This window comes from Rhincodon typus, chromosome 31, assembly GCF_021869965.1.
Source record: "Rhincodon typus isolate 14 chromosome 31, sRhiTyp1.1, whole genome shotgun sequence".
Taxonomy (NCBI): domain Eukaryota; kingdom Metazoa; phylum Chordata; class Chondrichthyes; order Orectolobiformes; family Rhincodontidae; genus Rhincodon; species Rhincodon typus.
The window spans coordinates 22,312,058-22,337,325 of NC_063362.1; the positions used below are offsets into that span (position 1 = coordinate 22,312,058).

Sequence of the window (25,268 nt, forward strand, 5' to 3'; positions counted from 1 at the left end):
TGTGCAGCCTCAATTAGGAGGAGATTGTGCTTGCAACCAGCTGCATATCAAAGAGCTGATGTGCTCTTTGAATATGAGAAGGATAGGAAGCATGCTAGATAGTCCCTTCATGTCTAGGCAGTCCATGGAGAAGTCAGTTGAGTGCAATACCAGTAACCTCAACCCCAATTTCTAATCACCAACAGCCTACACCTTGCTTTGTTTCCATCACTATGCATTGTTTATTTGCCCACATTGCAAAATAAACATAATCACAAAATAAACATTACAAGCCAAATTTATAAATGATCTCATGTTATATTGCATAGAAAAGTCAAGCCAACACTCTTAATGTTTGTTTTCCATGTGCTTTTATCGGCTGACTTCTGGTGGAGGAGACTGTAGATGGCCTTATTAGATGACCTAGAACAACTCTAGGCTTAAAAGGCCTGGCTGAAGAATGCAGCATTTAGGCCAGCTGCCTTAGAGCTGGGACTGAGTGCTAACAACTGCAAGGTCCCTTGAAATCCTCGATTTTTTTATAACGGTGGGCGTGAGTAAACTAACCTTGAGGTCAGATTGCTGCTTTGAAAAACCCCAAGTCAAAAGTATTGGTTTTCTTTTAAAAACAGGGCAGTTTAAACAGCACATTCAACAGCTTTCTATTAACCCTGTACCCACCAATTTCCACTGCCTCACACTCTTGGATCATGGTAATTTCCAATCTTCAAAATGGGGTCAGAATGGAAAAAGGTTTGAAGAGCATCCATGTGAGGTAATTAAACTTTTTTTGGAACAGCATCCACATTTTCAGAGCTTCATTCCTGGCACTGACCTTCATGGCCAGTTGCTCACATTGACTTTTGAGCGTGTGCCTGGATAGTCTCTTGGCTCCCTATTGTTAGATACAGAACATCTCTTCTACCTTCTACATCCTCTACCTAGCCCTGCTGTGCAGATTCAGAGTACCCCTCTCCATGCTGTGCCATTCTTCACTATTTCCCAGGTCAGATTCCCTTGTATAATCACCGGCATGTACTCCATCCGAAATACACACCTTTTAAGAGCTGCTGGCCAGCTTTACACAATACAGGCAAACTAACTGATGCTAACAAGGTACATTTTTGTGCTCCCAGCTGTATGGAGCCAATCAACGTTATAGTTAGCACTGACTACACACTGAAACCATTGAAGTCAGAAGACAACACAAAGTTGGTGAAATAAAACAAAGAACTGTGGAGATGGTAATTGCTGGATAAACTCAGCAGGTGTGGCAGCGTCTGTGGAGAGAAAGCAGAGTTAATGTTACAAGTACTGTAACCTTTCTTCAGCGAAGTTGCCTTGCAGTCAATGGACATGGGTTATTTGCGCATTGTGCCGACTGTCCCCGTTTCCAGAAGGTACCTACATGCTTCGTGATATCTACGCTCATACACAAAATATGAATACCTGGGTGAGATATTGAAAGGTGACTGAATCAATCTTGTCATGTTCGGGAGAGAAAGAAGAATAATTTCCAGGTTTCTTGGGTGTTTTCCTTGTACAAGTTTTATTAGTTTATCTTCATACATTGTAAACCTTAAAACATTTGGCTGTGTGTTCTCTGTCATTCAGACACAACTCTTTAAAGCTGGCTTTAAAATTGGCTTTTTTTTTGTGCAACACTCACCTCATGCATACAACTGCTTAGGTTAGTTCCTGAATTCCAACCCCCATAAAAACTTTTATATTAGTATCTGGCCAATGCCACCACCACACCACAACTCTGCTTCCCCCCAACCCCACCACACACACACACACACACACACACACACACAAAATCCAGACCCCCTCCATTGCTGCTAATTGTCATACTGTACGATCATCCATCAATTGTTTGCTGGTCAATGAAAGTCAACCTCTTATCTCTTTAAATGGTGGCTAAATACATGATGCTAATAAGCACTCCTTTTTCCAATTTGGCCTTTTACTGGCCAAGGTAATAGAATTACAGGCTTTATGTCATTATCATATCATGTCTATTTCAACTTATCCATTAACTTTTCATTCATTTAACGATATTGAAGCCCATATGTTATGTTAAGTATAGAGCAGAAGTAGCTATTTAGCCTTAGGCTTTCCCAATAGCATCTCAAATGCAGTGAAGAAATCAAGAGAGGTGATAGAGAGGTATAGCTAGGTGACAGGCTTGTATGGGTGGAAGCTGACGCCATGTCCACGGATAAAGTCTTTGAGGAGCAGAATATAGAAGAGGATTTGGGGTGGGGGAGGGCAAAGATCCATTCTTGGGCATTAAATTGGGCAAAGATTAAAGAATGAGAAGACCAGCCAATACATAAAGTGCTGTCATTAAACTTGGACACCTTTGAGTGAAATCAAGGGCACTCCCATTGTGCTGGACAACAGAAAAGAGATGCTATAGAACGGTGGTGGGGTCAATCAACCATAGTGAATGTTGCAAACTGTTTGAGAAGAACAAGATGGATTGGGCATCACCATTGGAAAAGAGATAGTAAGAACTACCGATATTGGAGTCTGAGATAACACAGTGTGGAGCTGGAGGAACATAGCAGGCCAGGCAGCATCAGGAGGAGCAGGAAAGCTGATGTTTTGGGTTAGGACCCTTTTTTTTCTGAAGAAAAGTCCCGACCTGAAACATCAGCTTTCCTGCTCCTCTGATGCTGCCTGGCCTGCTGTGTTCCTCCAGTTCCACACTGTGTTACCATTGGAAAAAAGTTTATGATTTGATAAAGACTGTTTCAGTGCAGATATCTTATTGGAAAGATACAAATATAGCACTGCGAAAAAGATTGGAAGGTAATAGCATATTCAAGGAACAAACACAAAAAAATACTGAAGAAACTCAGCAGGCCTGGCAGCACCTGTGGAAAAGGAAACAGAGTTAACATTTTGAGTCCAGTATACTCTGCTTCAGAACTTCAGTATCATACTGGGCTTGAAAAATCTACTGTTTCTTTCTCCACAGATGCTGTCAGACCTGGTGAGTTTATACAGTGTTTTCTGTGTTTGCCTCAGATTTCCAACATCCACAATATTTTTCCTTTGTAAGCATTTTCAAGGACTTTGATGAGGAAAGGGAAATCGAAGATGTTAGGGTTGAGGATAGTCTTTTGAGATTGGTGTAAGTGAAGAATCATTTACAATGTAAGCTGACTTCATGACTATATTGGAAATTTGTGTGTTCAGCAGGGGAACAAGGTTGCAAAAACAGAGATTGAGTCTCCTAGCCAAAGTAATCTCAAACAGAGCATGAACAGAGATGAGTTGGAGCAGGGGAAGATTTGGATTCAGACTTGAGGGATGGGGAAAGTGATGGAATTTTTTTGTAATTTAAAAAGTGCCAGACCTTGGTGGAAAGATATCATTTGTGCTGTGTTACCACCTTCAAAAAAGCCTAATAATTGATCTAAAATATGATAGTTTATGAGACATAGAGTGTAAGGAAAACAAGAAATTTTGACCCATCCCTTTACCTAAAATAGAGCCTATCTGTTGAGTACCTTCCTACAGCATGATTGCAAGATTGATAACTTACTGTTTGGATAATATCTTTTGACATCAGTGGTATAATATGTTGGAGCTATAGCTTGCCTCGATCTATGATCTCGTGCTTCATGAGCTTTATTAAAAATAAACTTGATTTCTATAAACTTAATTTCTAAAGTTTAAGCTTAGAATAACAGTGGCATCATGAACTAGCCTCAACTGTTAACAGTCTGTGAAACCGCTGCTTAAAATTTTTATCTTTTACTTAGAAAATCTTGTACATTAGTATTCAACTCCAAGTGATAAATCTGTCCATTTGGGAAGTGGTCCTAAAATAAAAGATATTTCTGCAAACTTTCAATTCCCTTCTCCCTCGCAGAGGCAACTTTCCATGTGACTGGCCAGGATGCAACTCTTTAATGCCATTTAGAATGGCCTTCACAATGTGTAGAACTCTTCAGTTTCATTTCATCATAAAGTAGTGTAAACATGCCAGAGGTTCCAGAACTATTCACTTTATGAAGCATTTAAAAGCTGCTTACCTCATCCTTTGCCCATTGTTTATAGAGATCTCTCATGTTGTCTTGTTTTAAATCTACTGGGCTCTTTTTAGGAATGTTGGGGCACTATTTCCTGGCCCCAACCTTCAGCCCAGTCAGACCGAGCTATTGATGTGCTTTGGGCCGTAATGGCCCAATAAGGAAATGGTCAGGTAGGTTAGTATAAAGTATCATTCCTAATGTTTTTGTTTATTTATGTAAAAAGATGATCTCAGTTGAACCAATAGTGAGGACATTGCAGTTAACCTCAATGTTTCAGTGTTTAAGAAGCAGGAACAAAAAAAAAACCAACATTGGTAAGAAGTTAATCACTTTTGTGTTTACCTGCTGGATACCAACTTCACCAACCCCTGTGATCATTACCATCCTTAAAGCTGCCCCAACTGTTTCAATCACTGTATTATTCAACCTTTCAATCCTCCTGACTCATATTTTTGATGTGCCTCAGGTCTCTGAACTCCCTGAGATTTAACCTTATATTGCTGGTGGTTCGTGCATTCTGATTGTTCTCATCTTCGAACTCAGATCTTCCTTGTTGATTCAAGGTTAGCTCAGTAAGATTCATTGCCTTCATCTGAGGAACAGAGATGGCAGGGTTAATTGTTCTGAGAAGAAAATTAGAAGTTGATTAAGTAAGGCATACCTCTTTGGTTTTGTTCATGGCACAACTATCTAGCGACGTGGAGTTGACTATACATTGCCAAGACAGATAAGTAAAAGGACACATCGTTTTTCTCTTAAAACTATGGTGCAGGTGTAGTTATCAAATGGGTTCACATGGTTCATCTCTCAATTTGGGAAATACCCATAACTGAGTATACAGACACATATATGTACTCACAATTGAACACAACCATTCTGTGTTCGAAGGACACAACCTCAAAAGTAAGCAGTCTTCATAAAAAAGAGAAAGAACCCTTTTGCATCATAAAGCATGACCTCACAGCTGCATGTTGGTTGTGTTCGTTGAAGGCAGCAAGGGCTTTTGAAACAGCACCTTGTTAAGTGTTGGCTACCCACAGCCAAATGGCTGAAGGCAAACATCAGGCTAATGATGGTCCAAAAGTTACCCAAAAATATTCTTTTTCCCTGACGCACTAATGTATATATTTCGGGGCAATGTGCAATTCCTAGCTGAATTATGGACAATCCAGATTTAATTGAGGCAAAACAGCCTGTAAGAAAGGAAGTGAACATAAAAACCAAGAAATTCAGTAAAAAACACAAAAAATTAATCCAAAAAGGGAAGGTCTTGATTTTAGACAAGAAGGAATTGCCTGTAGAAGAGAAGAAACCTGTAGAAGAGGAAAAGCAAGAAGAAAAGCTAGAGGAAAAGCGAGAGGGAAGTCTAGAGAGAAAGCTAGAAGAAAAACTCAAGGAAAAGGAAGAACCCACCAAACAGAAAGTAGAAGAGAAGGAATTGCCTGAAAAAGATTCAAATCTCCTTCTTTTCTTCGCAGACTTCATGGAACTAGATAAAGCCAAAGAACAGAACAGCAAATTGGATGAAGAAATCCTGGCGCTACGTGAGCGTGTACGATCATTAGACTCAGAACGGAAATCCCTTTTAGAAGTGGTAAGTAGCTTGCATCAATGTAGTTACAATGTTGATTATACTGAGCAGAACTTAGTGCCCTCCCCGGAGGCTGGTTTGGAGGTAGCCGGGTAATGGATGGGGACCCATGTGACCTTCCCACCTCTGGTCCATTAAATCTGGGCTGGAAAAGCTTGTGGATGTCCTTTCTGTCCCTTCATAAACCAATTAATGGCGATTTAAGAGCCTAAAACCTGTCCAGTTTTATTTAACCTGCAGCAAGCAGGGTAGACATCACACAGGAAGCCCACAAAGTAAACACTTTAGAGATGCTGTGGGCTCCCAGAGTGGTGGAGTTCCATCAGCTGTGTAAACAGACTTCACTGATTTATTCCTTTAATGAGACTGGTCCTTGGGAGAACTGTCAACTTTGTTTTTTTGACATCTTTGTACGACTGCAAGAAGTTTTTTTTTAAACTGTGATTTTTGTAAACAATTCCTCAATTTTATTTGCACAAGATTAGGAGGTATGAGGTGATTAAAATTCTTGTTCTTAGACTTTAGTAATCTGTTTAATGGAAACTTTTATAGGGTTGTAGGAACACCAGTTATTTTCGCTAAGAATTATGAATGGATGTTTACTTTCCAAGCAGTTGCATACAAGCTAATGTTATTACAGGGTTTTTGGGGTTTTGTACATAGTGTATTCTGGGTGAATGGGCTTGGAAGGGTCATGTGTTGGTATGGAAAGTAGAAGGGGCCATTGGAGAACATGAGTTGGCATTGAATTAGTACAGGTGCAAAGGAGATTTGGGAGTGGGACGTGGGAGGCATGATTTGGCATTGATTTGGAATATAGGGGATGTGAGGCCTTTTGATGGCCTTTTGAAAGCTGCTTTTAAAACGTTCTTGATTCTAGTCTCTGGTTCTTAACACCTCGGAGATCCTCTAACCATGAATCACGGAGATGCTAGCCCGAATCCACTAAAGAGATATATGCCCCTGCTATGTAGTCAGCTAGTTTGGCATGCAGTGAATGATCTAGTGACTGAACTGGTGACAATTGAAGGTGGTGGGAGAGGGAGTGGAAGTCCCAGAATTGGGTCCCACCAGCCGTTTTTACATGGCTGCAGAGTCGTTTCAACCCTACAAAAATCCGAGCCTAGGTTGAAGAAGGAGACAGTGTGATAGTCTAGTGAAGATGCAGGAAGGAGGAATGTTGTATGTGGAGTGTGTATTCTTTTAACTTTGAAAGAACAAGGATAAAGGAGAAGTTTCTGGGGATAGAATTTAGAGGCAAAAGGCAACAATGGAGACACTTGGTTTGTTGTATTTAATAAGCATTTCAGGGTGGATTTTCAGCTTCCAACATTTGGGACTGAGATAAATTGCAGGTTCTTTATAGGACCAGCCTGGGTTTTATTCCAATTAACTTAATGAATGGAAAATTAGACAAATCCTGTTGAGACCATTTGCTCTGAACCCCATCTCCCCCAACCTCAACAACGAGGGGGGAGACAACCTACCCCTTCATAACTCCAGATCAAAATTCTCTTGAAAAATGACGCTAATTTGGAAACAGAATGCCTTTGAAATCATAGCAGTAAATGAGTTTTAAGTAATTGTAGGTATTTTGTGCTGTTTCAGCTGTGATACATAACACTGTTGGGAGAAAATACAAATAGGTCAGATGTATATATCATGAATATTGTGGTGTAATTAGACTTAGGGGCTTTCCCAGGTGAGGCATGAGACCGGCAATGCATATGCTTATGTCTATTTCTATAGCTAGTTTTCTTTCTGGAACAGGTTGCCAGCCTGTCGCTAGTGGCTTTAGATTGAGAGGCACCACCAAGCGTCAAGCATGGCTGACCAGGGGACTCTCCTGCTCCTACTGCCTGTTGTTGGTATATTGGAATGAGTTACAGGTTGATAATCAACATGTCTGTCCATGTTATAAACACTTCATCCATGGCTATCAAGTTCTGCAGTGGGAGATTTGAACCCTCTGTCTTAGAGGGAGGAATGTTATCTCCAGTGCAACCAACTGAGTCATGGCTGGAAAAAGAATCCAGGAATGAAGGAGAGTCTTTCTGGACAATTACTGCAACCTCTTTATATTTCATAAAGGTAAATTCTGAGTGAAAAGGTTCTGATGCCTGATTCTAGTGACATTAGTGGGAAAATGCAGTGGCAGAATTTTATGGACCGTGCCAGAAGATTTAGATTTGTTATTGGGCGAGGGTGGGAGCATAAATTTCCCTTGACAACCTTCCCACTGCACTCCTGCATACCCAAACTGAAATTTTTCAGAGAGCTGGTAAAACCTAGGGCAGCCTCCCTAGCCCCACTGAGGTACATTGGGCTACTTGGGGCTTCTTCTCACCTGACCTAAATTTCCAGGCTGGCAGGAGGAGTCCAGGGCAAGTAGGAAGCCAGCCAGGTCACTCTACCTGGGCTTGGGGCACGGAGGAGGTGGGCACTTCCTTTAAGGCCTCCTTTTTTGGCATCAAGTGCCCCATCCAATGTCTTCCTCTGTCGGTGCTTCCGTCAACCATCTTCTTTTTCAAGAATCCCACCCTACTCTTCCCACCACGTTCCCCCTCTCTTAGACCCAACCTCAACCATCCTGAGATGGCCTACACTGATCTGGAACTGTACTCCAGGAGTTAGGATCTGGGCACTGCTTGTAGTCCCACTCCTGGCCTACCACTGGCAATGCAATCAATCAGATATGCCAGCAGATCTTGGAGGTGGAACTTTATTTTTGTATTCACTTTTGTGGGATGTGGGTGTCCCTAGCTGGCCAGCATTTCTTGCCCATCCCTAGTTGCCCTTGAGAAGGTAGTGGTGAGCTGCCTTTTTGAACTGCTGCAGTCCTCCTGCTGTGGGTTGACCACAATGGCATTAGCGAGTGAATTGTAGGGGTTTGACCCAGTGACAGTGAAGGAATGGCGATATATTTCCTAGTCAGGATGGTGAGTGACTTGGAGGAGAACTCAGAGGTGGCTGTGTTCCCATATGTCTGCTGCCGTTGTCCTTCTAGGTGGAAGTGGTCGTGGGTTTGGAAGGTGCGGTCTGAGGATCTTTGGTGAATTTCTGCAGTGCATCTTGTACATAGTACACACTGCTGCCAGTGAACTTTGGTGGTGGAGGGAGTGGTTGCTTGTGGATGTCGTGCCAATCAAGCGGCTGCTTTGTCCCAGATGGTATCAAGCTTCTGGAGTGTTGTTGGGGCTGCACTCATCCAGGCAAATAGGGAGTATTCCATCACTTTTGAGCGAGAGGCAAAATGTATGCCCCACTGACTCTTTATACATTAGGGAGGGACATTCCACCATCTGGAAAATTCTACCCCGAGCGTTGAATATCTGGGGAGGTCAAAATTGGGCTAAGCTGTGACATTTGCCTCGTCTAAGTAGCCTACGAATTCTCAATGATAAGACTATGTCCAAACAAAGATTTGATGTATACAATAACGAAGAATAGGTAGCACCAGTAGGTCAGCAACTCAACACAAGGTAGCATCTTCAGGAGAAACTTTTGAGTAGGGGAACAAGAAAGCTAACGTCATCAAAAATTTAGATAACTGATACTGTAGAATTCCCAATACTTTTAAAGAATATTTTGCTATGTCAGCCCACTGGTATGAATTTAAACGATGAACAAAAACAGAAGTTGCCGGAAAAGCTTAGCAAGTCTGGCAGCATTTGTGAAGAAAAATCAGAGTTAACATTTTGGGTCCAGTGACCCTTCCTCAGAACTGATGGTAGCTAGGAAAATGTCGGTTTATATGCAAAAGATAGAGTGGTGGGGGTGGGGGGGTGGTGGGGGGAGGAGGGGAGGGGGTAAGGAGTAAACAATAGGTGGACATAGACCCCAAAGTGAGAGAACAGTTGGACATACAAAGGAGTTGACAACGATATGGCTATGAGGTTGAATAACTGTTATTGGGGACTGTTAGTGACTAACAATAGGTAGTGTGTAATGGCGGTCTATGTGATAACAAGGCCTGGTATTTGGGGTAGGGGCTGGGATATGGGAGAGTTCAGGCCCTAAAATTATTGAACTCGACATTGAGTCTGGAGGACTACAGGGTCCCCAAGCGGAAAATGAGGTGTTGTTTTTCCGGCTTGCGCAAATTTAGACTTTGTTAGAGTCATACAGTGTCACTCAATGGTCATGACATAGGGTGCGATTACCCTTTTTTCTCCCCACAAACGTGGGTGAGAGCATTTTATGTAGTATCTAACATGTTGCCCTCCAACAGTGAGATAACTCATTGGATCACCTGCCAATCAGCTTATTAAGGCCTCAACAGTAGCTGCCTGCACCTACAGATGCTCCTGGCCAAGTGGAGGCCAGAAGCTTCTGGGTTCCAAAGTCCATCAGGTCAAGGTTACTCGCAGGGCATCCAGTGGCGAGAATGTATTCCTTATTTCTTCATCTTGCAGTTTTGTGGGAGATGGCATTCAGAAGATCAGTAGCAAGAGCAGGAGTTTGACTTTCAAAGGCCACACTCCTGCCTCTTATTGCTCCCAAATTGGAGCATTGGAGGCTCCCTCTTCAACTTCCAGGCAAGTCGCCATGGTTTCCCAGTCAACTAGACTCCTTTCTTGCCCACTGGCAAAGCAGATGATTGGGGGAGGGGATAAGGTGATAAGGCTAATTTTAATTGACCACGAGGGCCTTAAGTTGCTGGTGAGTTGAGAAATTTGTCCGTGGACCTTCTTGCCACCTTTCACACCACCTCCAGGGAGGGGTGAAAATCACATGCATAGTTTTAAAATGGGGATCTGGAAAGGGCTTCCTAAGTGGGATCCTCAGATTTCTGTATTAACTTATTTCTGTTGCTGTATGCTGATGAAAATGTTACAGGTAGTTATTGTGATGTTTCCCTTGAGATGGGAGACTTTGTCCTTCAGAATTGAGCACAGACCCTATAAAAGAAAATTTGAAAACCACTGGGTTGTATCAGTGCCACTCATGAAGATATTTAACAGTTGCACTGTGATGTCACTGCCATTGTGACGTGGCCTCAATGGAAATATGATTTTATTTCCACTGGTATTTCCTTGCGCAAGTGATGCTAATCAAATCGGTAGAATATTTATGGCTATTTTCACCAATTTGACATGATTCCAGTGGAAATAATGAAAACGACCAGAATTGGCTGAGAAAAGGTGCGTAAGAGTGACAAGGGAGTGCCTCACCACTTCCCCATTGGGAAGCATAAGAAAAAAAATTGTTAACTTAGACTTATTCCTTTTCTTTAAAAAAAAAACACTTACCCATTCATTCCCTTTGTTTCCTGAAGTTGCTCACTCTGACTGGCATTTAGCTCCAAGGGTACATGTTGTTTTCCTTTCTGGAAAGGGAGTGACATGGTCATAAATTCTGATTCTTTCGGAACCAGTGACACAGAGAAGAGCAGGCTGGTTGTCTTACATGAATATACAAAAGTACGAATTAGGAGCAGAAGTTGGCCTCCAGTCCCTTAAGCCACCACTGGATAAAATCATTGCTGATTTGATTGCGGTCTAAACTCCATTTCCTGCATATCTGGCAATACTCTCTGACTCATTTATTCATCAAAAAATCTATCTCCATCTTAAAAATATTCAATGACCCTTCTTCCACATTCTCTGGGGAAATGAGTTCCACAAACCTATGACCCTTTCAGAGAAAAAATATTTCTCTTCATCTGCATCTTGCAGATTTCAGGATTGTTGTCTGCATTAAACCAAGTTGGTGGAAAAAAACTAAATACATCAATGATGCATCAAAGTGTGGCTGAGGTGATGGTGCAGAAAGGGGAGCTTTATATTAAAGACAGGAGGTGAAATTTTGGAGCAGTGCTGGGGAAATGTTCAGATGGACAGGGTATTTTCTATAACCATTTGGTGACAAAATCTTTGCAGAACAGAATAAATAGGACATTGGTAGATTTGAACTCGTGAGGCAAGGAGGACAGCAAGCAGAGACAGAAATAAATATAGATGAACAAAATCAATTAAGAAAAAGATGATTAAAGATCAAGCATATGAATACTAGAGGCTTTCCCAACTAGGACACTGTACCACTATGGCAATTGCTGTCCAACACATTGATGGAAATGAGTTCAAAATGCACAAGGCAAAACTAAGGAGTGTTACTCAAAATGTGAATGACTTAGGGAAAGTTGAAGAAATCGATGAATATACTTCTCAAGGAGTTAATCTCAATTTACTACTGCAGCAGTATGAAACAAACAGAAATAATTTTGTACGTCTTATACAGACCACTGATTCAAAGCAAATTTAAGAGTAGGTTACTGTGTGAAGAAGTGAGAAAATATGTCCCAACTGAAACATTATACTTGTGGGTAATTTAATTAACCTAATTTGATTAGCAATGCCTGTGCAGATTAGTTTATGAAACAGTGAATGTGGTGGCTGCTGTCTTAACTGGCAGAATAGAGATAAAATGAGAGATCATTTAGATCTTGACTTGATAATGTTAAGTGCCCAGATAGCTAACCGGAAATGGAAACAGGACACGTAACTGATGGGATCACTGAAATAACTCCAGAGGCTAGTATCCCGATACCAAGTCAATCTTTACTCACACATGGAGAGTCCTGGACACTGATCCAGCTCCCAGAGTGAACCAGATGTCTGACACTCCTGTTCTTATCCATTAGCCAGGGCTCCCTGATTGGACAAGATTAACATCTCCAATGAGAGAACTCATTTTCTATGTGGTCCACCTGGCTGACCTCATTACAATCACTACATCTCTCAACCTCTGGGTCTGAGGACATAGGCCAGTTCTTTTTTGTAGCTCCTCCTAGGATGTTTAGCACTGGGTCAGGTTCCTCCAACACTGCCTTTGATATGGACAGTAGCTCAACTCTTACACCCAGAGCATTTCAGAAAAATTTCATTCTCTCCTTCAGGCAACAAAGGCGTTGAGGTGATGGTATCCACCGTACCTATCTCAGATTCCAAGGTATCTTCAACGCTTGATGGAGAAGGAGGATCCATGGGTTCTGGAACAGTCAGAAAGGCTGTTGAGGAGCTGTGCACGTTTTGTTCCTACATCATTTGCCAGTTTCAGCTTTCATTTGGTCCACGTGCTTGTTCAAGGCCGTTGTACTTACCAAAACTTTATACCTCACTGGACCTGACCTTGAGTCAACCATGCCTCTTACCCATGCCAGCCTATTCCCATGGTTCCCACACCAAACTTTGTCCCCTGAAGTAAACAGTCTCTCTCACTTAACGGAGTCTTGTGTCTGGCATTGGCATTCCCGATATCATTCACCCTCCCTGCCTCCCCAGGTCCAGGAAGAAGTGTTCTCCCCTTTAGCAACTCTGCTGGAGCTATCCATGTAGTTGCATGAGGAGTAGTCCTATAATCCAATAGGAGCCAGGATGGTTTGATATCTAGTGAATCTGTAGCTGTTTCTTTTAGCTGCATTTGCCATATTTTCCAATGATAAAGCCAGTTGTAGTGCCTGTTTGAAGTCCAGTTCGGCTTCAGCTAGTAAGTGCTTTTGCATGGTTACATCATTAATCCCACATACCAAATGGTCTGTGTGTCTCGTTAAGGGTTAAACAAAAGTCACATGCCTGTGCCAGTTGTCTCAACCTAGTCTAAAGTCTCAATATGGATTACTCTGCTCTCGAATTATTGAGTAAAACCAATAGCGTCTCAGAATTAAAGGAGCCTTGGCATTGTTATATTCCTTAACCAAGTTGTCAGTCTTGAAACATTTTAGTATCTGGTGCCTCAGGGAAAGTTGGGCTCCTAACAACCAAAAAAAGCTGCAGATTGACAAGCTGTCAGGAGAATTACTTAATGCTTTTCATCAGCCCCAAAGTTATTTGCCCAGAAAAAATAATGCATTCTTTCCACATACTGGGCCCTGTCTTCGGTGACAGGATCAAACTAGTCAAAGCTTTCCAAATAATGACGATGCCAGAAATGCTTATCCTACCTCAAAGATGGCTGTTGTGAGAGAATTTCTTTAGGAGCATGCTTTTCTGTCATTATCACTGAAATAACTCCACAGAGGCTGGTATCCCGTCACCAAGTCACCCTTTATTTACATGTGGAGAGTCCTTGACAGTGATCCTGCTCCCTCAGAGCCAGCTCTCAGAGTGAATCAGATGCCTGACGCTTCTGTTCTTATCTGTCTGCCAGTGCTCCCTGAGTGGACCAGATTAACATCTCCAATGAGAGAACTCATATTCCATGAGGTCAACCTAGCAGACCTCGTTACAATCAATACAATCAAAACATTAACACAAGGACATAGAAGCTTACAGCAGAGAATTTTTGAAATTTAGCCCGTTGTGCCTGTCTCCGTACTTTGCTAGATTATTCCAAATTTATTCTGCTAAATCGCATCTTTCTGTGCTATAAATGTTTATATAATCACTCCACAAAAAATACAAAAGTTTCTTTCCAAATTACTCTCATGATCAGGATAACATGATCTGTAAACCAGTACCAAAGTTTACATCGTTAAAAGGGCCAAGTTCAAAACAGGAGGAGCAAACTGATTGTTTCTGGCTAATAGTCAAGAGCAACTAAATGGATAATGAATAGAAAACTTCTAATAAGATACAATGAGGCATCTAGGATAAGATCTTGGTAAAGAACTGTGACCCTAATAAGGCTTTATAAGACAATACTGAGTGAGGCAAGTACATAATACAAATACTACAACAGTATGGAAGGGAGGAATACAGAAAACTAAGTTTTTTTAAAAATAATGTCACTTGGACAACTAAGAAAGAACTAGAAATATGAAGCTATAGAAGCCAACGTACAAAGTATCAAAAGTCTTCCAGTATTACAGCTAGAGATTATCAAAGAAGATTCAAGACCCTGTAAAGATCCAACAGGATTAATACTGAAGATGAATTAATTACAAAGGCTCCCAAATCTACGGATGCAATAATAGGGTCTTTGTGGCAAGATGTGTGCAGCAAGGCTCCCAAATGGGAAACCCACTGGAGTATGCAGTGTTAGGGAGGATTCCTCAAAAAAATGTTTACTGGTGGGCGCATCATGGTGCCCGTCAATTCAATGAGGTTTCCTATTCAAAGGGAATACTGTCACTCTTTCCATTCTGAAAAATGCATAACTTTACAAAACGTCTTTTGGGGTCCAGGCCACAATCCAAGCCAGGATCCTAAAGTACTCAGTGCAAATAACAGTAGGGTGGTGTGCTTGTACTTTTACCAAATTAACTGGCTTGCTGGTGGATTATCAGATGGAAACTCTCGTCCTGACCATGCTCTCTGACATTGATTGTGGTAGTTGGATCTCTGCCCTAATAAAGCACTGTGGAAACTCTGAAGGAAAGCTACGATCCAATATGTCCATGTCCCACCATAATTTCCGGCCTGATGTAAGATCTCTGATGGGAATAAACTGGACCAAGAATAGTCAGAACCTAAATGCAAGGATAGGAATGAAGTCTGATATACTGACTTAACACTTGATCACAATTGAGTACAAAGGCTTTGAAACAAACATACACCTACTATTTCTCATTCCAAAAGACAATGTAAGTCAGTCAAATTCACAAATGAAACCAAGTTAAGAGGTGTAGTACAGTGTAATGGAATGGCAAAAGCACTGGAGGAAAACCAAGACAATATTTACTAGTAGGTAGCACCATGATAGGTGACATTTTAAAGGAGTAAGTGCAAGGCCTCCGAAGAAAAAAATGGGGAATATACCGAATGAATAGTGTTAAACTAGCTGAGAGAGAGACAAAGAATGTGGAGGTGACATATCCAGCCATTGCCAATTAGCAATTCACAAAGCAAACAGAATGTGAAACCTTACTGAAAAATCAGGAGGTGAGATGGGAAGGTTGGTGAGTGAAAATGGAAGTGATGGAAAAATGAGAAATATGGTGAGAGGACAAAGAATATGGGATTAAGACTGCTGTGCTGAAGCTGCATTATCTTCTGGTCAGGTCACAACTTGTTTTCAGTTCTGGGATTGATACACAAGATGAAAATAAAAGCTCTGAAAGTGGTGCAAAGAAGATAACCATGAGGTTAATCCACAGTGATGGGACTAATAATCCTGAATTCTGTTTTAAAACCATTTAGACCACTTAAATTTATCCACTGAAACATTCCAAAGGATTTTTGTCTTCATTACGCTATGTATGAAGGATTTTCTGGTACTTGTTCTAAATTGACCTCTTTTTGCTGTAAACTTGCATTCTTTTGTCTTATTCTTGTAAATTAATTTAAAGGAAATATGATGGATGTTAACTATATTGCATTATTCTGAAAATATCAGCTCACCAAACCTCTTTTTCAAGATGTAAAGAGAGATTTATGTGGTTAATAAAAACGAAAAGAATTGCAGATGCTGTAAATCAGGAACAAAAACAGAAGTTGATAGAAAAGCTCAGCAGGTCTGGCAGCATCTGAGAAGAAAAAAATCAGAGTTAACGTTTGGGGACCGGTGACACTTTCTCAAACTATGTTCCGAGGAAGGTTCACCGGACCCGAAACATTAATTCTGATTTTTTTCTTCACAGATGCTGCCAGGCCTGCTGAACTTTTCCAACAACTTCTGTTTTTGCTCGAGATTTATATGGTTCCCTGGCTGGTACAAAGCTCCAAAGAAATATTCAGATGCATAATTGGAAAGTTGTAGCTTTGTGTTAATGTTTATCTAGATTAGCTAAATTTCCTGCTAATGTACAATTTTCTTATCGAATTCACAAGCTAGGTGACATTAAGAGCTGAATTTTACAGTCACCCACTGCTGTAATTAAAGGCGGCGTCTCAAAATACAGAAGATGGCCTTCCCATTGTTTCCCCAATATCCAACCCTGCCCTCCCAGCCAGACCCAGACAACGAGATTTACTTTTGAGTCCTAACTTCAAACTCCTCTTCCTTGGGAATTCATTGGAGTCTCAATAGTTCCCAGCACTGGGACTACACAATTACCAATCATACTGGCCAGCAGCTCTCTTGGGTGGGATTTCCTCCAAGATAGGGACAGAAACCTCATTTTGTATCAATTAAGGGTACTCCCTGCATAATACTTCTTAGCTAAAAGTCATTACCCATTTTAAACCATATGAAATAAAAACCAAAAGAACTGCGGATGCTGTAATATTTTGCTGAAATATTATGAAACCAGCTGAACTAGAATATCCATCACAAAGAATAACACGTGGAGCATTCACTAAAAATGAACAGGTTCATATTCTTTGTGTCACCTAAGCATGGCAACCCAAGTATATACATCTCTGAGATAACAAGGTATAGAGCTGGATGAACACAGCAGGCCAAGCAGCATCATAGGAGCAGGAAGGCTGATGTTTCGGGCCAAGACCCTTCATCAGAAATGGGGGAGGGGAAGGGGGTTCTGAAATAAATAGGGAGAGAGGGAGAGGCGGATAGAAGATGGATAGAGGAGAAGATAGGTGGAGAGGAAACAGACAGGTCAAAGAGGCGGGGATGGAGCCAGTAAAGGTGAGTGTAGGTGGGGAGGCAGGGAGGAGATAGGTCAGTCCAGAGAGGACAGACAGGTCAAGGGGGCGGGATGAGGTTAGTAGGTAGGAAATGGGGGTGCAGCTTGAGGTGGGAGGAGGGGATAGGTGGGAGGAAGAACAGGTTAGGGAGGCAGGGACGAGCTGGACTGGTTTTGGGATGCGGTGGGGCAGGGGAGATTTTGAAGCTTGTGAAATCCACATTGATACCATTGGGCTGCAGGGTTCCCAAGCGGAATATGAGTTGCTGTTCCTGCAACCTTCGGGTGGCATCATTGTGGCACTGCAGGAGCCCCAGGATGGACATGTCGTCTGAGGAATGGGAGGGGGAGTTGAAATGGTTCGTGACTGGGAGGTGCAGTTGTTTATTGTGAACCGAGCGTAGGTGTTCTGCAAAGTGGTCCCCAAGCCTCCGCTTGGTTTCCCCGATGTAGAGGAGGCCACAATGGGTACAGCGGATGCAGTATACCACATTAGCAGATGTGCAGGTGAACATCTGCTTGATGTGGAAAGTCCTCTTGGAGCCGGGGATGGGAGTGAGGGAGGAAGTGTGGGGGCAGGTGTAGCACTTCCTGCGGTTGCAGGGAAAAGTGCTGGGTGTGGTGGAGCTGGAGGGGAGTGTGGAGCGGTCAAGGGAGTCATGGAGAGAGTGGTCCTTCCGGAAAGCAGATAAGGGTGGGGAGGGGAAGATGTCTTTGGTGGTGGGGTCGGATTACAGATGGCGGAAGTGTCGGAGGATGATGCGTTGGATCCGGAGGTTGGTGGGGTGGTACGTGAGGATGAGGGGGATTCTTTTTTGGTTCTTATTGCGTGGACGGGGTGTGAGGGATGAGTTGCGGGAAATGCGGGAGACACGGTGGAGGGCGTTCTCGACCACTGAGGGGGGGATGTTGCGGTCCTTGAAAAACGAAAATCTCCCCTCCCCCTACCGCATCCCAAAACCAGCCCAGCTCGTCCCCGCCTCCCTAACCTGTTTTTCCTCCCACCTATCCCCTCCTCCCACCTCAAGCCACATTCCCATTTCCTACCTACTAACCTCATCCCGCCCCCTTGACCTGTCCGTCCTCCCTGGACTGACCTATCTCCTCCCTACCTCCCCAGCTACACTCACCTTTACTGGCTCCATCCCCGCCTCTTTGACCTGTCTGTTTCCTCTTTACCTATCTTCTCCTCTATCCATCTTCTATCCGCCTCCCCCTCTCTCCCTATTTATTTCAGAACCCCCTCCCCCTCCCCCATTTCTGATGAAGGGTCTAGGCCCGAAACGTCAGCCTTCCTGCTCCTATGATGCTGCTTGGCCTGCTGTGTTCATCCAGCTCTAAACCTTGTTATCTCAGATTTTCCAGCATCTGCAGTTCCTACTATCTCTATATACATCTCTGAATTTTTCTTTAAGTATTTTACTTGCCTTTCAAATATTCTTGACCTTTAAGGTGTTTTACCATAGTTCTTAACTCCAACACATCAAAATTAACTGAACCAGTTCAACTGATCAATTCAAATTTCCAATTATTCTGTCTCTTTATTTGATATAATGTCAGCTTATAATGAGAGTCTAAAACAAATAACAGAGATGTGACTAACGCTCTCAAAATAACATTTTTAAGTTAATATATTCTAGACCTGTTCTGCTTAATATCTGCAATATGTTTAAAAACTCTACATGCTGATTCCTAATTTCAAATCCTACTCTAATAATTTTAATTAATAATACATTTATCAAATTCGACAGTGCCACTCTTTTTGAAATCATCATACATCACAAAGATGCCTGAAAACTTTTCTTTATGATACCAATGACCTTATGCATCACTGTGCAGATGTGTGGCTTTTATTACAATTGATACTCCCATGAGAATGTGGCAAAAAGATTTGCAGTTTATTTTCCATCAGCTGTTTCACCCAATCATTCTTCAAAACCTCCAGCAACCAGCCTTGCTTTAGCCTTACCAGTGCTGTCTCGAAGGATTTTTGTCAGTGTATATCCACCAGTGCAACGAGGCTACCTTCCTCCCATCCAATACCTAGGAATTCATTCCAAACTCTGTCTGAATATCTAATTTCCTTTAGTAATAAACACAGAAAACATTTGAATAACTCAGCAGGCCTGGAAACATCTGTGAGGGGTGTAACAGAGTTACATTTTAAGATGTTCTTCAGCACCTTCAACATTAAACACGCACACTGGAGATACAAGATGCCTTGTTTACCTCAAATGGATGCTTAGAGTCTGTGTGAAATTTTATAATTAATTCTGATTACTCATGAAGCATGAATGATTTGATTGCCACATTTGGCAAGTATGGTTCTTCACATGACCCTCTTTGATAAGGCACCAAGTATCCTGAACTAGATTTGATTTCACATGGTCTTACATAATGCCTTGATGCTCTCCACGTTTTATCCAAGAACTCAGCAGTCATGAAAGCCTATCTTTTTGCATGCAAATGGACTATTTCTATTGTTTTCAAGAGCAGGAGAAATACTGCACTGCACATAAGGCAATATGAAATTTCACTCATAGACAAGTTGATGAGGACAATATCTTCCAATTAATGGGAGTGAATTATCTGCATTATCCTTTTATGTTCCTTATCAAGTTTCATTCAAGTACGCTCAACAGCATAGGTATCTCATTAAAAACTGTTTCAATACTTTTAGAATGGCTTCCTCCAGCAATTGAACTTGCTTCGGGAATTATTGCTTCTTTTAATAAACTCAATAAAACCATGAAACAACTGATACTTTTATATCCTTAATGTTGTATGAACCCTCACGACTGCATAAATCAAGAAAACATATTAACCACTGTTCCATATACTGTCAAAGTGCAATTACTATCTAGCACTACACAGGTGGAAGAGTCCACAACTAATGCATTTGTCACAGGACTTGTGACCAGTATAATTTGTTCTGACTCATCATTGTATGAATCCTCTTTATTAGAATTCTCTTTGTCATGTGTCAATTTGAATTTCTTGGATTTGGGCAGTCTCCTGCATTATAAATATCTGTGGCCCACCTGATGCACCTATTAATTATTCCTTGAGCATTACGGGGAATCATTGACATTTATCTCTTGTGTCTTCTTCCTTTCTTTCAACTCTGTTTCTTGTTCTGTCACCTTTCCTCTCACTCTTGCAACTTTTTTTTTAAAACTTTCTTCTATCTTCTTAATTCTCTCTTCATTTCAATTTATGTTTCAGTATAATGATCTATATTTTATGTTGTGTCTCAATAGGTTGAAAACCTTCAAAAGGTCCAGCCATCTCAGGCACAACAACCCAGTGGTCTGCAGAATAAAATGAATCAGCTGAAACCGGAAAATAAGGTAATTACTGGAAAGATCTTGAGCAAGTCTGAGTTTATATAATGTCTACTAGATCGTAATCTCCGACACCCCACCCTCCGTCCTGTTGTATGTTATGGTTAGGTTTTAACTGATGTTATGGTTAGGTTTCAACAAAGTAGTCAAACTAATAGGCTCAGGATAGAGGAAGATGGCTGCTAAATTCATCATGGAGCTGGGTAGCTAGTGGGTTCAAATTAGAGGTAGGTATTTGGTTAGTTCAGCATGGAGTTAAGTGGGATCAACGAAGGGATGTGTTTCTTTTTGAGTGAGCTGGTCATTGGGTTGCTTGTGGAGTATGGCTGCTTTATGGACTGAGCTGAGACAGAGTGTGTCATTGTGGAGTTTAAGCTGATGAACATAGCATGAAGGTGGAATATCTGGTAAGATTATGGTGGAGTTAGGTTTGCTGATTAACTCATTGTAAAAACGGTAGTTGATTTGCACATGCTGCAAACACCACCTCTAGGTAACACACAGAATGCACCTGCATGAAGAGGAACACGACATAATTCAAAAGTGACGGAAATCAGCATCTAGTTTCAAAGTTGGCATGTCAGTTTATGCTGAGGGGGCATAGCAGCAGCCCTGGCCCTGGGCTCAGCGTCCTGGGGCTTCTCCCTAGGGTGTTATGGTAGCTGGAGAGGGCCAGTCAGTAAGGTGACAGTGGTGCAAGCTGAGCACAGCATCTGAGGGGCCTACTCTGCAGTTACCATCAGGGAGGAGAAGCTCCTCTTCGTCAGCCGTCCACCTCCTCCTTACCCCCAGCCTGGTGACATCAGCGGCCTATGCTCAAATGCATCCTGGCATGGTGAAATGGCCTGTTGCAGCCAGCTGACTTTACTGGCTACGTTTGTATTCACGATGTTATTGTGGTGTTACAAATAATCATTCCAATCATAGAGTCATAGAGTTATACAGTATGGAAACAGACCCTTCAGCCCAACTTGTCCATGCCGACCAGATATCCTAAATTGATCTAGATCCATTTGCCAGTATTTGGCCCAGATCCCTCTAAACCCTTCCTATTCACATACCCATCCAGTTGCCTTTTAAATGTCATAATTGTACCCACCTCCATCACTGCCTCTGGCAGCTCATTCCACACATGTACCACCCTCTGAGTGAAAATGTTGCCCCTCAGATCCCTTTTAAAAATTTCTCCTCTCACCTTAAACCTGTGCTATCTAGTTTTGGAGTCCCCTACCCTGGAAAAAAGACCTTGGCTATTCACCCTATCCATACCCTTCATGATTTGAGAAACCTCTATTAGGTCATCTATCAGCTTCCGATGCTCCAGGGATAAAAGCCCCAAACTATTCAGCCTCTCCCAGTAGCTCAAACCCTCCAATCCCAGCAACGTCCTTGTAAATCTTTTCTGAACCCTTTCAAGTTTAACAACATCTTTCCTATAGCAGGGAGACCAGAATTGCATACGGTATTTCAAATGTAGCCTAACCAATGCCCTGTCCAGCTGCAACATGACATGCCAACCCCTATATTCAATCCACTGACCAACGAAGGCAAGCATGCCAAATGCCTTCTTCACCACCCTATCTCCCTACAACTCCACTTTCAAGTAATTATGCAGCTGCACCCCGGGTCTCTTCGCTCAGCAACATTCCACAGAGCCCTACCATTAGCTGTACAAGTCTTGCCCTGGTTTGCCTTACCAAAATACAACACCTCACATTTATCTAAATTAAACTCCATCTGCCACTTCTCAGCCCATTTGCCCATCTGACCAAGGTCCTGTTGTATTCTGAGATAACCTTCTTCACTGTCCTCTGCACCACCCATTTTGGCGTCATCTGCAAACTTATTTATCATACCTCCTATATTCACATCCAAATCATTTCTATAAATGATAAAAAGCAGTGGACCAGCACCAATCCTGTGGTACAGCGCTGGTCACAGGCCTCCAATCCAAAAAAATAACCCTCCACCACCACCCTGTATTTCCTATCTTCAAATTAATTATGTATCCATTTAGCTAACTCCTCCGGATTCCATGTGATCTAACCTTGCTAATCCGTCTACCATGTGGAATCTTGTCGAACACCTTGAAGTTCATACAGACAAAGTCTGCTACTCTGCCTTCAAACTTCTTTGTCATCTCCTCAAAAAACTCAATCAAGTTAGTCAAGTATGATTTCCTACACACAAAGCCATGCTGACTATCCCTAACCAGTCCTTCCTTTCCAAATGCATGTAAATCCTGTACCTCAGAATCCTGTCCAATAACTTACCCACCATTGACATCAGGCTCACCACTCTATAGCTCCCTAGCTTTTCCTTACCACCTTATTTAAACAATGGCACCACGTTATTCATGTTATTGTCCTGTTGTATTTGCCACTGTGGGTGCATCTGAGCTTGCAGGGCCAGCTGGCTGTCCCTTCTGTGCATTGTAAAGGAAAATGACTAAGACTGCTCTCAGCGGGAGTAATTGAAATGACACAGGTGAACTCAAAACGCTGTTAGGACCATGCCAGCAATACCCTGAAAATGAACCCATATTTGGACAGTACGGATCCTGCCCTTTTCTCATTCAAACTCTTTTTTTTTTAACTTTTACTGACAACTCCCAGGACACCAGGCACTCTCTCTTCGTTCCATGCCCTTGACTCCAACCTCTATCCTCCTTTGGATCTCTCTTCCACTCCTTGCTCTACAACTCCAAACTTCCAACCCCTTTCCCCTCCTCACCCTTTTTGTTCCAAAGCCTAAATGTAGTTGCCGTTCTCCTGTTGGAAATTTTACAGCCCGTACTATTCAGCCATCTCACACACCATGTTTCATGTCAGCAAAGTGGAATTGCACTCCTGTCAATCTTGTCTTTCTTAGGAATAGGACAGTCATCTTTCTGTACTCATGCTGTACGTGGTTAACCACAGGGCAATCACTCATCTTAAACCTAGCCCTTTTACCTTTAATCACAGTGAAAAGTCTCCACTCTGAACTTACTAAGCCACATCCTTGTCGTTCAGTAATAATGCTGGAAATTCTCAGGAAGTCACACAGCAACAGAGTAAACAACTGGGATTTTCAGGAATGAATTTTAGGGTGTAGGCTTCGATGTCCCTGCAGAATAATGGACGGCTGAGTTCTTTGCCAAACCTCTTTCTGCAGTTCTTGATTGAGAGGTGCCATAGCCTGGCACAAGGATCATGCTCGGCTGTCATGGGTGGGTGGGGCATGTGGAATCAGTGGGAAGTGAGGACTGGAGTGTCTTTTTGTTTTATTGCAACTGGGACAAAATTTCAAGAAATGAAAGCAGGCATTGGACTACCTGACCCGACTGCAGCTTGCATCTGTTACCCCAACACGCACAATGAAAGTCCCATCCTTGGTGGCACCAAGTCAGAAATTTTTCTGATTCCTGACATCTGCCTCAAAGATAAAAATCTGTTTTCATTTCAAGTCGAGATGAGTTGTGAAGAAAAATCCTGTCCACCTGGAGCATTAACAGTGTTTCTGTAAAGCCTGAGGTTCTGAGTATTTCCAGCATTCTTTGTTTTCATTTCAAATTTCCAGCATCTGTAGTAGATTACTTTTATCTTTATCACACAATAATAGTTGTTGTCTCTCCTCAATTACTTCCTTAATCTTTTCTCATTCTACCTGAGCAGGAACCAGCCAAACAAATGGATTCCCAGTCACAACCAGTAAAAGAGATTCCTGTGCCAGCTGTTCGTAAGAAACACAAGATATTTTCATCTTCACGTTCAACTAGTAAGGTAAGAGATGAAATAAGCATGTATTCCAACATGGCTCAGTATCAAGGTGCATGGTTGAGTGTATCCTTGATTTGCGCAGACTAGGTAGGTATCAAGTTTTATCCTTGGTCCTTGCTATGTCTACAGTGGGGTTGCTACAATCCATTCCAGTGTCTTTAAGATATGACACTTCACATGTTTCTCCAATCAACACAGCTTTGATCTCAACTTACTGATGATGGGCTCATTTCTGAACCTATCACCAGGAATTTCAGGAAGGAAATTGACTCTTTTGAAGGAGCAGCGAGCTGTGCGAATATGAATAGTTTAATTCAGCAAGACATCTGCTTGCAGGTTAAGTGGAGAGAAACTGAGGAATAGGATGTCTGCCAGAATGCTATGGGGAATAAGAGGCCCTGGATTGGGAACAAATACAGGGAAGAGAGGCCCTAAGGCTGGAGCTAGATTTCCCTTCCTTTCTGTGTAGCAAGGAAAACCCAGGCTGAATAGCAGCCTGCTTCACCTAGGTCACCTCAGAGCGTGCATCACCACAGGCAAAACAAGGTCACTGTTAGTTAAACCTAACTGTTTAGCTTGGCTCCAGCCCCACCCATTTCCCTGATGATCAGGACTTGTGTTTTGAAGGGGTGTATTTGGCATTCTGCTATGGTGGCCTAACCAGCACCGTTGCTGTGTGGGAATAGCAGACCACCAATACTCAGATCACCTTCTTCCTGGGAGTTGCTTGTCAGCATGCAGCAATTTATCTAGGTATATAAATACAGATAAATTCGGGAGAAGGGAAAGGTAAAAAGAGATTAACAATATTTCTAATTATGTAGGCAAGACTGTTTGATTTTGCAAGTTGTTTGGTGATAACATAGAATATTTTAAGTAGAATATGGAGTACTTTACACCATTTGGTGGTTGAGGAAGAGAGCAGCATGACCAACTGTCTCAGATTTTAATGGATCATCCCTCGTTTGAGGTAATAGAGTCACAGAGTCATAGAGATATACAGCAAGGAAACAGACCCTTCGGTCCAACCCATCCATGCCGACCACATATCCTATTTAAATCTAGACCCATTTGCCACCA

The 25,268-nt window shown here is 42.1% G+C and overlaps 2 protein-coding genes across 3 annotated transcripts in view; both read left to right on the forward strand.

Moving 5' to 3' along the window:
• zmynd12 (zinc finger, MYND-type containing 12) overlaps nt 1-25,268 on the forward strand; it is a 234,970-nt gene that overhangs the window by 71,871 nt on the left and 137,831 nt on the right. The gene's annotated exons all lie outside the window — the stretch shown is intronic.
• The window catches only part of ccdc30 (coiled-coil domain containing 30), a 146,761-nt gene that overhangs the window by 42,334 nt on the left and 79,159 nt on the right, over nt 1-25,268 (forward strand). For both annotated transcript variants that reach the window (XM_048615040.1, XM_048615041.1), the window contains exons 8-10: nt 5,507-5,622; nt 20,344-20,433; nt 24,084-24,191. In XM_048615040.1, coding sequence (XP_048470997.1) covers nt 5,507-5,622; nt 20,344-20,433; nt 24,084-24,191 — 314 coding nt within the window. The remainder of the gene's footprint in view (nt 1-5,506; nt 5,623-20,343; nt 20,434-24,083; nt 24,192-25,268) is intronic.